The 14,422-nt window shown below is 37.3% G+C and overlaps 1 protein-coding gene across 2 annotated transcripts in view; it reads right to left on the bottom strand.

Moving 5' to 3' along the window:
* Positions 1-66: 66 nt before the first annotated feature.
* The window catches only part of SLAIN2 (SLAIN motif family member 2), a 38,437-nt gene continuing 24,081 nt past the window's right edge, over positions 67-14,422 (bottom strand). Inside the window, exons 7-9 of one of the 2 annotated variants that reach the window (XM_074588004.1) lie at positions 9,579-9,656; positions 4,453-4,771; positions 67-2,968 (exon numbers count right to left, since the gene is read on the bottom strand). In XM_074588004.1, the coding sequence (XP_074444105.1) occupies positions 2,902-2,968; positions 4,453-4,771; positions 9,579-9,656 (464 nt within the window). In that variant the 3' untranslated portion in view covers positions 67-2,901. The remainder of the gene's footprint in view (positions 2,969-4,452; positions 4,772-9,578; positions 9,657-14,422) is intronic. The other variant, XM_074588005.1, reaches the window with a different exon arrangement.

The following is a 14,422-nucleotide window of genomic DNA, read 5'->3' as shown; positions in this document are numbered from 1 at the left end:
AAATACCCTCTAAATTTCTAAAAGCTTTTAAAACCAATTTGTTATAAAAATAACGATCCAGAAAAGTGTTTTGTGGTAAGAATATTTTTTATATATTTTTTTTTTACACTTTTAACACTTACAAAAACATTCAAACACAAAAAAATTAAATAACTTTGGAAGCAGAACAAGTCCTTCTGCCTACACACATACAACAATTCTGAGCTGTTGGCACAAAAAGTAATCCACATTCATAAAACCCTTACTACTATATCAAACATAAGTTAAGTAAATCATAGGCACTAGTTTATCAAATCCATATTTCCACACTTCTGCAGTAAATCTCTAAACACAGAGCCCCATGATTTCCTGATATCAATAAACTGGTAATGCACAAAGGCTTGCTAGTAAACAGACAGGCTGTCTTTTCAGGAAGTCATTCGCTGTATTTCAGGGGAGAACAGCAGAGAAAAGAATCCTTATAAAAACTTAAGCTGAACTTACCCAAGTGATGAATTACTTAACTTAAGGAAACATACACAACAGTTTGATGCAGCCATAGTAAAACCCCCAATATCATCATCTAAACTGACTTTCAAAATTTAAAAGTCAATCAAGTGTTTGATAAAATCTACCAATTAAAATTCACCTTTTTTTTTTTTTCCAATGAAGACTGCAGCATTGCTTCGTAAAATGCTGAAATGTTCAAATTCAGGCTTTAGTGAGAATATGCGCATTTGATCTACTCCTCTCTTCTGCTTAATAGTGACATGAGATACGGACATCCATTACCTGTGCCAGTGAACGACACGAGACTAGATCAGTGGTATGTACTGGTCTACTGGTGCAAGGTAGTTTCTTTATCCCTGCTGAAATCTTACTGAATTACAGTATATTTGATACCCCAACTTCAAAGTCTCAGCACAGATCTTGGTCTGGAGCGCGAAGTCATTCATCAACCCAAAGTTTGCTTGAGTCACCATGAGTCACCTCACCATGAGGGTGGTGAGACACTAGAACAGGTTGCTCAGAGAGGTGGTGGAAGCCACATCCCTGGAAGTTTTTAAGGCCAGGCTGGATGGGTCTCTGAGCAACCTGATCACATGGGAGGTGTCCCTGCCCATGGCAGGGGGGTTGGAACTAGATGATCTTTAAGGTCCCTTCCAACCCTAACAATTCTATGATTCTATAATTAGAGCTGCAAATTAGTCTCCACTCCTTCCTATTTGGCTTCTTCCAAGTCAAGTAGTATTGCATGGCTTTTCATCCAGGAATATGTTAATGCTGGCCTAAAATTCAAGTGCTAGAATTTCAGGGTTAGTTATGCTCTTAGTGGTGGGAGTCAAAATACACCAGCAGTTCCGAACTCAGATACTAATGGGGCTGAAGGCTACCTACCGTCCAATCCAACTTGTAGTGTTCGTCAGTCATTGCACAAAGGATATACCATTCACATTCTCTTACTTCATCAACTGTACATCCAAAATACTGAAAAAGCTTCAAACAAAATCCCTTCCATTTAACTAGTCCCACCCAATACAACTTTAGTTACATATGTTTGCATGGTATCTTCCAAACCAGAAAACAATGGTTCAAATGCTAAATATATGAATAGAGTTGTTCTGAGCAAAATGTGTTAGAATAAGTCAGAGCCACCAGAGGAATTTAATAGCTTGTAAACAGACATAGCAGGTTTCATACTCTGTTACCAGTAATGTAAGATACACATATGTAAGGCAAAGTACATACTTCAACACACTTACATGGGCAATATCTTCTGTAAAAATATTTACAATTTAAAATAAACCAATTTAAGAAATGGATGAAAGTAAAAAAATAGGATACAGAAAACTCCCTCATACCATGGAACATCACCTAAATGAATATCATTTGGCATCAAGAGTCAACTCATTACCTTAAAATTTGTATGTTACAAGTGCATAGTTGTGTTTCCTTCTCCTTAACTCTCAGCATTTACAGTTGCTCCAGGCCGCAAGCATGGTGGTATGGTATTAGAACAAATTAACATTACGACTTGCTCTTTCCTTTGTAAGGAAACCTGCTATAAAAAAAAAAAAGTTTTCCCCAAATAGCGAGCCATGTGTTAAAAATGTGGCTACAGTAGCAAAGGCCATCTTTCCTGAGCCAGGAACTTTAAGGTTAGAAAGATTGTACAACTGATACTAAGCCCTTTTGGCGATCAAACATATGAGAGCACATAAAGCTGATAAATCAACACAGGAAAGATGCAATCTATACTATTGCATTTGTGTGTGTCTGCTACATTCAAATTTTTAATGTTAATAAAAGCCATGGCTACCACTTACTGTTCTGCTTAATCCTCCAGGGTAACTTCTGATCCTTTCTGAAGGACGTACGTACCACTTTCCCCAATGAGAATCTCATACAACTGTTAAAAGTAATGTTTCACTACCACTGTAGCAGTCTGCAATCAGAATATTAGCTCTGATTAACGTAGTCTTACTTCAATAGTACGTATTCACCAATCTTTCTGCTGAATTAAAAGAGGCTGAAAATGAAGTTTTGGACAATGTAAGTTGACTGTTATACTTGCTGTTTTTCAAGATGGGCATTTCTTTGGCATTCGTTAGGTTTTTGCCCAGACATTGGCCACTGTCATAAATGCTCATATTGATAAATTTTTAGCAAGCAAGAAAAAAAACCCTAGAACTGATAGCAATTTAATATAGAAGTGATTGTATGACCACCAAACATCTGATGTTAGATGTCATTAAAGTGCTGCTTTATAATCTCTGCCAGTTTGTGCTAATTAGAGACAGAGAGGTCTGGAATTCTTACAAATCCCAAAAGTCACATCTGAACAGTTTGTATAATCAAGCTGTTTTTAGCCTGGTGAGGAAGCATCCATGATCACCGGAACTCTGCGTTAAGCTTTGCAGTTCAGTAGCAGCCATCTTTCCAACTCTCGTCTTTCACGTTGCCATAGGTTTTGGGAGTGGGTAATGATCTAAAATAAAATGAGATAGTTTTCACTTTCATACATAACAGCCAAAGTCTTCAGATAAAATACACACAAATTTAAACATTTTATAAATAATTGAAATATACACGACTCATTCACTTCTCTGCAATCAAGTCTACTTAAGATAAACCTTAAAGTATTTCTAGTTTCAGGTTCTGTGTGTTGTATCTTGGCAACTACCACATCAGAAAAACACCTATATAAATAGACAGAAAGCTTTTTGCTATTATACTCCGTGAGAATACAAACTTAATCTGCTGCCACCTAAAAATAGGTGACTTTTTTTCAGTGATTATAAACAGGGAAATCCTTGTTTAGAGTATTACATTTTGCTTACATCAAAATCTTGACATTCATAGATACTTCATTATTGCATTGCGTACAGATACTGCATTATGTACATAAACTTTCCAAAAAACCAGCTGTGTAAGTTTAAAAAGTGAAACATTTTTCTGTAAAACACGTTGTGATTTGGACAACCACATCGTGCTACTATTAAGAACTTCCTGTCAAAACCAACTGCTTTTTATTACACGAAGTTTTGCACTGCTGACAGTGCAGACTCGGACTGCAAACCAGTCAATACCGTGACAGTCCCTTGACATTCCCCTGCCCAGCACTCACTGCAGAACAGAACTCCTCCATTTTGCTATTTACAGCTGTTTTATCTTTTTTACTGTACTGTAGACCAACTATTTATCCTTTCTGTTTAGGGAGATTCTTAATATTTCTCATGGATGACTGCTTCTTTATGTCAGCTGGCTTCCACTTGACCCCTTCAGTGAAAATCCGTGTTAGGGTGGCATTAAGAGCACATATTCTAAATTATTTATCACTTCCTTGTGATTCTCCTCAAGACAAACTGTCCATATAGCCTTTCCAGTTAATGCTTGCTCTCTCTTGTGGTTGTTTTCCAAAACACTCTGACATTAAGCAATTTCTACAGCTGGGTGCTAGCACAGAGGTTACATTTAAGCTGAAAGTTCTGTTTTGTCCTGCGGTTTACCTGCATTCATTTTTACTTTAAGTTTAGCAAATGCTATGGATGCCTCCTCTGTCTGCACGTGTCCCTCCTACAGTTTCTAGCTGACCAAGGAAAGAAACCGTTCTCACTGTGGTACCACTGCTTGACTTACGGATTATGAGAGCAAAATAGTTCTGACTTCAGAATCTGTCACTCAGAGGTACAAATGAATTTTCACTTGCCAGCTATACTTTGGTAACTTTTTACCACATGCAGACAAATTCTTATGGCCTTCTCAGCCCAGATTAAGACACTTTTATCTTTCTCTCAGTTTTGCTTCAAAGCTATTTTGGAAACATAGGCAAATACTTCACGCGGGGGTCTCCATTTCCGTTCTAAAGACCTTGAGATCAAAATAAGAATTGCAGGAAGGAGCAACACAAATACATGATATACAAAATTAATTATGAAAACTTCAAACTAAGACTGCCTGTCACATACTCACCTGCGAACAGGCTGTGCAAGTTTGCTACGAGGCACTGGGATGCCCCCTGTGGAAGGGGCACTGGGTCTGGGCAAACCACTCCTCATCCCTGCTGTCCCTGCCGGTCTGGTAAGAGTAGTGCTGTTAATGCTGCTGGCAGGGCTCGGCAGGCCTGAACTCTGGGCTGCAAGAGGCCCTGGTAAAGAAGTACTGTGTGTCAGCTGCGCAGCTTCTGGAGAAGCAACTGAACCGGGTCCATGGTTACTAAATGCTTTCACTGGTTGTCGGAGAGCTAGGGGAGACAGTGCTGCAGGTGAGCGGAATTTACTTGAAGAAGGTACTGGAAAATAAAATACATAAGTTACTTTCAAGCTTAAGTTACAGTATAACTGAAATTAAAACCAGGAACTTACTTTAGGTGAATATTCAAACAATATGGAATGTATGATGAATACAGCCAATCAAGCAGCAATGAGAAACAGGAATTCAGATGTCCTCTTTGTCATGTATTTTTGATATCGTAACTCTAACGTCCCATTTGCTTACTACAAATATTTGTTAATCTGGATTTATAAATAATGCTAGTAAGGCTCTAACCGTTGTATCAGTCAAGTCAAAAGAAATACAGGAGAACATATTTGTTAAAAAGAAATTTAGATGCTTCAGAAACATGTGAACCTAATTCCCAACCCTGAAAGAACATGTTGAAGAATACAGTATTCTAGTGTGATACACTCTTTAAATAGATTCAAAGTGTATATTAGCCTTCAGTGATGAAATTCTGAGCGCAGAGCATCTCAGTGTTTCTTTTATGCTGTTCTTTTTAACCAAAACCACGGAATTAGAATTCACCTGAATATATAGTCACATCCCAGACTTACTGGCTGATGGGGAAAAAAAAGATAGGTCAGACAACCCACAGCACCTAAGAAGGTGCTGCTATGAAATTTAAACCAGACAACTGTAACAATTTATAGCCTCCTTCTTCCAAACATTATCTAAATTATCAGTATAACTAATATCTGTATTCAGATACTCTGTGAAGTCTATATCAAGTCCTTTCTGGGAAAGCTTAATTGGTCAGAATATTCAACAGTTCTTTGATAATGCCAAACCTTAAGCACAATGCTTCACAAGTATGAGAAATATTTTCAAATTATGCATAATTTATCACTAAAAAGAAAACTTAAACTAATCCATCATTTTAATTCTTAAATGGAATTTCACCAGCTTTTCAAATGGATTGGGCGGGCAGCAACAATCAACATGGGACAATCAAATCAACCAGGAAAGTAAAACAAAATCACATTTACATTTAGTGAATTTGCATGAACTACTCTTTCCTCCGCTAAATACACTCTTTTTATACAGAGACCAAAGTTGCATCCTCTTTGACAGATGTTGTACATAAAGAAGATGGTCCTTCACATCACTTTTATTATCATCTTAGAAGATAGGTCCTCTAAGAGCATGAGGGGTGAGAAAAGAGACGAGTTATGACAGAAACATGGCATCCTAAATGGGGTACAGAGGAAGTGGTGTTCAGGTTGTATTTTGAAGCTGTTTCTTATAGGGGATATCTAGGAAGATTAATATGTGCCTTATTACAGACGTGAGCTGGATTTGATTCCTTTCTGGATTATGCAAGAGGGCCTTTGTGCTGATAGTGATATCACATACAGCATGAAGCCGCCCATGGGAAAAGCTGATAAAGGTGGCAGAGATGTCAACAATACATGACACTTGGTAAGTAGTGAGGAGAATAAATAAGAATCCTTAAAATAAAAACCTTGGCATCAAGCCAGCAGATGGATTAAGGGAAGCATTAACAGCAGAATGACTGGACAAGAGCAGCAAAGTGCTCCTAGGACTAAGACAGACTACATATTATAAGTTTTTAAAATGTGACATTGCCTGTAACATTGGTGCAATCGAATCTGCAGAGTTTCCAAGTGATTCTACAGCGTAAACATAGGGAACTTTTATCACTAAACTTACTACAACACTTGCTTGGAACACAAATATAGCATCATGTTAACAACTGACCAACGGAGCAATGCCAGTGTATAAAAACTGAATACAGCTTTGGGCCTCTTACAGGCACCACGGGGAAGAGGTTTTTAGGTACAGAATGTAAGCAATGAAAAGTTGTAAATGAAGAAAGCTTGTCACTTTCCGAGGAAAAGTAAGCATCCAGTAAATTAGTCCTCTCCATTCTCTCCAGTTTTCTGCTGACCATATTTTACCACGCTTCCAACTTGAGCTGTCAATTCATAAAACGTTTCCTGTCAGCACAGCATTGCAGACATTGCTGAGAGCTGTATTCATTCTGGTACATAAAGGGATGAATTGTCCTCCAATGTGATGTGATCCCCAAAGCAGCCCACGTGATGCAATCTCTGGCAAACCGCCTAATAATTCTGCTCTACGTATAAAGAATTTTGTCTTAGAGCAGTTTTGGATATTTAATAAAACTCAGTGTGTCCTAATTGTAAGACAGAATCACAGAGAGTGAGGTACTGCCTTACTCAAAGGGCTATTTGATAGTATTGAGCTGATCCATGTTTAATAAAATCACTTAAATGTGTAAGGTTAGTGCTTAAGCGTATGCAACTATCTCCTTAGAAATTAAACAACTAGAACCAACTACAATTAAAATATCTGGCAACAATAAAAATAAATGGCACTGTACAGTCACAACATTTGGACTTCCCACACTCTCTGGATTCTCTCCTGGATTGCGGGCAGGGAGCAAGAGATCCCCTACCCGGCAAAGTAGGATGCTGTGAAACTACAACCTTATCTGTCTTGCACCCCAAGGCCAGCTGCTGCACATCGACCTGAAACCAGAATCAATTCTAACACAGTTGTTAAATCATAACCATCGTGATGAGATGATTCAGAAAGATAAAAGAGAACAAAAGAGGTAAAATGATGGGAATCAATAAACTGTTCTGTCATCTCAGTACAGGGAAGACATGGACCTGTTGGAGCAGGTCCAGAGGAGGCCATGAGATGATCAGAGGGCTGGAGCACCTCTCCTATGAGAACAGGCTGAGAGAGTTGGGGTTGCTCAACCTGGAGAAGAGAAGGCTCTGGGGAGACCTTATTGCAGCCTTTCAGTACTTAAAGGGGGCTTATAAGAAAGACAGGGACAAACTTTTTATCAGGGCCTGTTGGATAGGACAAGGGGTAATGGCTTTAAACTAAAAGAAGGTAGATTCAGACTACATATAAGGAAGAAATTCTTTATGATGAGGACGGTGAAACACTGGCACAGGTTGCCCACAGAGGTGGTAGATGCCCCATCCCTGGAAACATTCAAGGCCAGGTTGGACAGGGCTCTGAGCAACCTGATCTAGTTGAAGATGTCCTTGGTCATTGCAGGGGGTTGGACCAGATGACCCAAACCATTCTATGATTCAATGATCTGATTGATACTGGATTGCTGTACAAGCCTTAACAAATCTGTTACAGTGAGGTAAAGAGTTAGTTATTTGAATGTATTCTGAACTGTTTTTACACAAAATGGTAAAAAAAAAGCCAGCGTCTGTGTGTGAAAGGTGTCAAGCTGTGTGATGAACACTATTTTAAGAAACTAAAACCAAGTGTTGCTTATAGTTGTTTATTGAAACAAAAGTCTTGTTTCATTACTGCATAATGCTTCCATACTCTTGAGAATCTCAGATCAGAAGGAAGAAAATCAACGCATCAAGGACTGTAAAGCAGCAAGTAACTTAAAAGGACATGTTGGGTCCTCATTTGCAGTGAGAAATGACAGAAACTATAAACTGGAATACATTAACTAGCGGTGCAACATGCTCGGTTCCTCATTCTCTAAGGCTTAGTAACATTTTACACATAATATAAACTCAAAGAGAAGTTAGTTTTCTGTGTATTTCCACAGCTCCAGCCTAGGCCATTGACCTAATAAGCATTCCAGACATCCAGATGAAGGTAAAGGCATGGCCAACCGGAAAGACAGCATGGAAAGCTTTGCAGAGGGATCAAGATGGTGGTCTTATGCCAAAGCAGAACATTGAAAGAACTTTTCTCTATTTGGTATGAAATATTGCAAAGACTGTTAGAGACATCCTATTAAGCCATGTGAATCTGTTTCAGTCATTATACTTTGCTAAAACTTTCTGCATGGAAAGAAGTTGACTCACAGAAGTTAGCATTGTTGAACCACTGAGAGAAATGCATGCATTTTGGCAGCCACCCTCAGTATCTGCATGAAGGACTCTTACCATCCTTAAAGGATTCTAGCATATATAGAGCTTATTAATTGGTCTCAAGTGAAATATGATCTTTAAAATAAGATCTTCTAGATTGTAATAGACAACAGGACCATCTATGCTTAAAATCAAAATGATGAACTTGTTTTATCTTAGTAGTGAAACTGAGGCAGCGTCATGTAGAAGGCTGCCAGAATTAGTTAAAAATTAGTTAAAAATTGTCTAACTGGATTAGAGACTCAATATATTTCATTTTTTTCTCAAAAAGAAGCCAACTCCAGCCGTTGGCAAACTAGAATATAATATACAATAGTCTCTAGTTCCTTGAGGAAAAAAATACAAATCTAAAATACTGTCTGTTGGGGTTAATCTTCCAGTTTTGAGAGGAAAACAAAAGTGCAAGCACGTGCACATGTATGCGCAAAACAAGTTAACATTCTATACTCGTCTTTTCAAGGATAAACTCGTTAGCTTTTGTTTCCAGCACAAAGGATGATATTCTCACTTGCCTGCATATATTTTTGCACAATCCAAAGAAGAAAAAAATTTACAACTTTTGTTATAAAAACTGTATTTTACAATTTAAAAAATTCCTGAATCCATATTCATTAGGACTACATTTGGATAGGAGTCTACTTTTCTAATCCAGATGTCTTGATTAATGCTAGAAGTCACCAATCCTTGGATTTTATCTCAAAATTCAGTGTAATAAATACTCTTTCTCCTATATAATGCAGGGTTGTGTTTTTAATGTTTAGACCAAAAAGTTAACTTTCATACAGCAAGGACCACTTGGTTAATCTCAACATGCAACAGCAATTTTATTAATCTAGAATATGTGAGATTTAATGCAGGTGAACAATTATCTGAGATTTGCTGGAGCTTGTTAAGAGGTTGGATGTTAATTACCTCCTTTTGTAGATGGAGTTTGAAGAAACTGTTTGGTTTTGAAGGCAGCACGAGGCAAATTTTTCTGCCTTTGCAGAGCTGTTGAAAGACAAGAAGTGTTATATTTGTCTAAGAAGGTAAGAAAACTAAATTACTGGGAATTTCAGAATTGCATCCACTTGTGAAGCATCAAGAAACAGAGTGAATAAAACACTCAAAAAGCTGTTATGACTCTGGAAGTGGTGGGTTTTTTTTAAATGGTGCTTGCTCTTAATGGCAAAGAGTTACAGAGGAGCGTGTCAGAAATTTTGCAGTGCAAAATGCGCAGATTCTGTAAGAATAAAGCTTCTTGCAGGGCAAAAAGCCCATAAAGGCAAAAAAAAAAAAAATACACCAAAGGGAGAACAAGCCACCTAGCAAACATGCTACAGCAATGTGAGTGCAAGATTAGATACAAAGATGAAAATTAAACTGTCATATTTGACCTAGCAAAACTAAACTTTGCATTTTAAAGGTTTTAAAAAAAATGTTCAATGCTATATAAAAGCATAAATCTTTGTCTAAGTGTGATCATCATATAAACAAATTGTATTTTTCAGTTATGCAAACATAAGCCATTTTAAGAGATGTCTGGGTTTTTTCTCTTCAAAAGGGTATGCAGGAGGACTCAAACTTAAAATGAAGACATAACACACTAAGAATTATCAGCTGCCAGCATGTAGACAGCATGACAGAAGTTGTTTTTTACTGTATTTTTGCTCCTACTTCTTGCCTTTTTTTCTAGTAATGTTCAAGGGCTGATACTGCCTTGAAATGACCTCACTACCTACCAGTTACCAAGAGAGAAGCCAATGTTCCAAGAGCTGCAGAATCTTGGCAAGGAGAGAATTACCTATTGCCAGAAGGAACGCATCGACTCAGCGTATTTTCACCGCAGCATATTTAAAGGGGAAGGAGGAAAGTAGTCAATGAAATAAAGCTTTGCCTACACAAAAGCTTCTTAAAATGACAGTGTATGAATAATCATCTCTGCTCACCGCAGCGTATGGAGTTTTATACCAGCATAAAGCTGACTGCACTAGCAAGGCATATTTCCGTAGTGAGAAGGAAGAAAGATGGGGGAACAGCTGTGCATAAAGATCCTGATCCTGAGTAAGGAAGCTCAGTTATCCTATCAATAAATTGGTGATGATCACTCTAAAGAAGGTAGGGGAAGAACAATTAGAATCCTACTAATATTAGTTAATCCTTTTCTAGACTTGATGGCACATAATAATTGCCATCGCCTTTCCTATCCTTCAGTCAGTACAAAATTCACAATATTTTGTGAACTATAAAAGAAGTTCATCATGTGTTTTATCTTCATTCTGAAACTATGACCAGGTGATCTATTCATTTTAGTCTTAATAACTAACTAAAACCTGTCATTTTCAACAAACAGCAAAAAGGAATTAAAGTGTTTATAAACATGATAAAATGCTGGCTGTGGCTATTAAGAATAAAAAAAAAGTTATTCCTTTTACCAACTAGAATCTAATGCAAAAAAGCATGTGGCAGTATGCAACTCTTATTCAACTTCTAGCACATGGTCTTGCTATAAACTTTTTTAAGGCATACCCAAGAACAGCCAATTAAGCACAGCAAGATGTTTAAAAATGAGCACAATTCCTAGGAATTTAGTGAGGCAGACCACCGGCCAGAATGTTTCTGTCCACAAATATTCCATTATGCCATTTTTTACTGAATCAGTGTTTTTGTTATACCGCACAAAATGAAAAACAGCTTCCTTCATATTTATGATTTTGAATTCAGTTTGCCCTAATTCATTCGGATTTAAATATGCTACTGCACATGGCACTAAGTTTCTTCCCCCATCATTATTTACGCCACTTGCAAGTCAGAGATGTGGGATGATATGGAAAGGATTTAAAATAGATATATATCTCAAATTCCTTCCTTCTCAATGGAGACTCCGGGAAATAGAGACTCAATAGCTAAACAATTCCGTGCACTGGATCACTGAAAAGAACTTCAGGCAGTGCAATTTGGGCAATGCTGAGGAAACATGCAGTTTGAGATAAGCGTGGAGCGCATGCTTATCCACAGTATTTGCTGCTCTTGAAGTGCTCCGTAGGCTGCCTGTCACAAATGGTGCATGCTGAATACACCTAGTTACATCTACTTCTGATCAACTGAACTGGAATACTCGGTTTCCTCAAAACATACACTTTCCTTTTTTCCTCTGAACGTGCCAAGCAGGTAGATCATGGCGAGCAGACTAGTTACTTTACTGATAGTCTGAACAACCTACAGCTTAGCTCTTTGAAAAAGTATTATATCTAACCCTACTTAAAGATTTAACATCCATGCGCTAATAGCGCCAGGTAAGTACAAAAGTATCACACACAATCCACTAGAGAAAGCAGGTAGCTCCCATGTGGAAGCCACCCTAGGAGTTCTGCAGCTTCGCACAATCTACGTGGTGTAGGACCCAAATAGAGTCCTTCTGTCACTCTAACACTTTAAAGTCTAAAATACACAGTAATACTTGTGTTCTCCAAGGAATAGGTATCTTCCAGTGTTTTAAGATGAGATACTTAATAGCTGTCATTAAAAAAAAAAGTACTTTCTGCATAACAGCATGGAGAATCAGATGTAAATGAAGATTCTAATAGTTACAACTGCTGATTGACTCAATCTCTTTTCAAAAAGAATTTGGATTTTTCACATTACAGCTGTAACTTAAAATGCCAAATGTTTTCATGTTTTACAGTCGTACCTCTAAACATATTTTAAGTGTCTTCCCTCTTTAAGCAAGCGTATACAATTTGCCTATGTAACCACAACAGGAATTGTCTTTTCAGAAACTTACTGGATTCCTAACTCATTTTTGAATGCCAGCAACCATAGCAAGTTCAGTATTGCAGCCACAGCAAATGTGCAAGTAAATTATGAACAGCAGATCTTTGACAAGGAGGAAAGTAGTGACCTCAAGTGGCAAGCCAGCATCCTTGCAAAGGTAAGCTCATGCAAAACTAGCAGGTATATGAGGAAGCTTCAAATCCCAAGACCCAGAAGTCATTGCCAAGGGAAAACAAAAATTTGCTGCAATTTAACAGTGCTTTGTGCAAGGTGACAAAATATAAAGCCGATAAAACAAAAAGTATACAATAAAAAGGACACAATTCTGGAAATTTTTATACAATGTACATTTTTGCAGAAAATTTTTTAATCCAGACTAAGCAAAGATACTTACTCATTGACTTCATACACAAACCGTTTTACGATTGTCAATAGCAAGACTCTGACAAACATCTGTAAGAGCAGGGAAACTGTAAAAGCTAGAAATCTGGGCTTTATTAATGATACTTAACTTACATTTAAATGTAAGTTGGTCTAGAATGGTTCACATTTGGGGAAAGATTCCCATGAAAGGCAAGCAAATTTACCTAATAATTCCTGTGATTCTCAATGCATCCACAAGTTGAAAAAAATTTTATATATGTATAAACATAAATCACACTACTTTGGCTCCTGCAATGAAGTAACTCACTAAATATTGGATATTGAGACTTCTGCTGTCTGATCTTTCCATAAAGTTTCTCTGAGAATATACTTTTAATACTGGACATAGCCTTCTAGCCAACTAAGCTGCCCACTGTGCTCTTCTCTTCACAGTTTGCTCAATTTTAAAACACCAAATAACATCTGTACATATTTTTACTAAAAATATTTTTTCCTTCATTTTCTTTCAGGTCATTTTGATTATTCTTCCTATTACAAAAATAACGCAGTTGGAAAGCTGGTGTCCAACTGATCCGAGTGCTTTATGGTTTGATAAGCCTGCCAAACTGGTAACAGTCCTGCATTTGAACTACACATGTGCCCTTTTAGTTGTAAATCCCACCTTATGAGCGTTCGTGAAGAGTGGAAGAAGGGGGCAAAGTGAAAGGAGGCTGGGGTAACCTGTAGAAACACTTACAAGTTCACACTAACTTCTTCAGCTACAGTATGACACATCTGGGACTGACTGTTCACACAACCCTCACATCTGGTGTGGGTCACTACAAAGATGGAAATCTTGCAGTCATTGGCATGGTCTGAATTCCTTATTCTGTATTTAACTGCATTTGGTTGCATTAACAAACTATATTGAAGGGACCAGTTAACAAAGCCAACTAGATACGTCAGTATGCCTTTATTAGTCTATGGGTAAAAAAAACCCCTGGTTTCATTCACAAATTTTATATTTCCTGTCAAATATTTAGATTACTGATGAACTTTTATCAGAGAACTTTTATAGTTCAAAGCTCTACACATAATAATATTCATAATGTGTTCTTCCCTTGAAAATGCCACACAAGGTTATTAAATTCTGAAATTTGTTTTAAAATGAAAGGGTCAGAAAACATTTAAACACCAGGAACTGTCAATATTGACATATAAAGAAGCACTGAATATTTAAGTTTCATTTGCTTTGGCTTCTTTAAGGTCACCATTTTCAAGAGACTTGTGAAATTGGCAGCATTCTTCTATCAGCAGTTCACTTTTGGACAAACTAGCAGCCACTAGCCCAGCAATGGGCTATTTTGTTTCAGGGAACACAGGTTCACCCAAACCTTTTTTTAAGTAGTAAATGACACTTTAAAAAAGCAAATAAAATCTGCCACTGAATATATAATTTCCAGGTGACATAACAAAAGAAGAAAAGAAACTGCATACACGGGTTAAGCTTGCATTAATGTTTTCACATCAGGTTTCACTAGTTTAGAAAAAAGAAATAAACATCATCTAGGTACATATTTTCATAGCCTAGTAAGTTTTTGTAGTCTGAAAATAAAATTCAACAGTACAGACCATTATAC

The sequence above is a fragment of the Larus michahellis genome, chromosome 5 (genome assembly GCF_964199755.1).
Source record: "Larus michahellis chromosome 5, bLarMic1.1, whole genome shotgun sequence".
NCBI classification, from domain to species: domain Eukaryota; kingdom Metazoa; phylum Chordata; class Aves; order Charadriiformes; family Laridae; genus Larus; species Larus michahellis.
The sequence above is the reverse complement of the archived record's forward strand: the minus strand, read 5'-3'. Positions and strand labels throughout refer to the sequence as shown.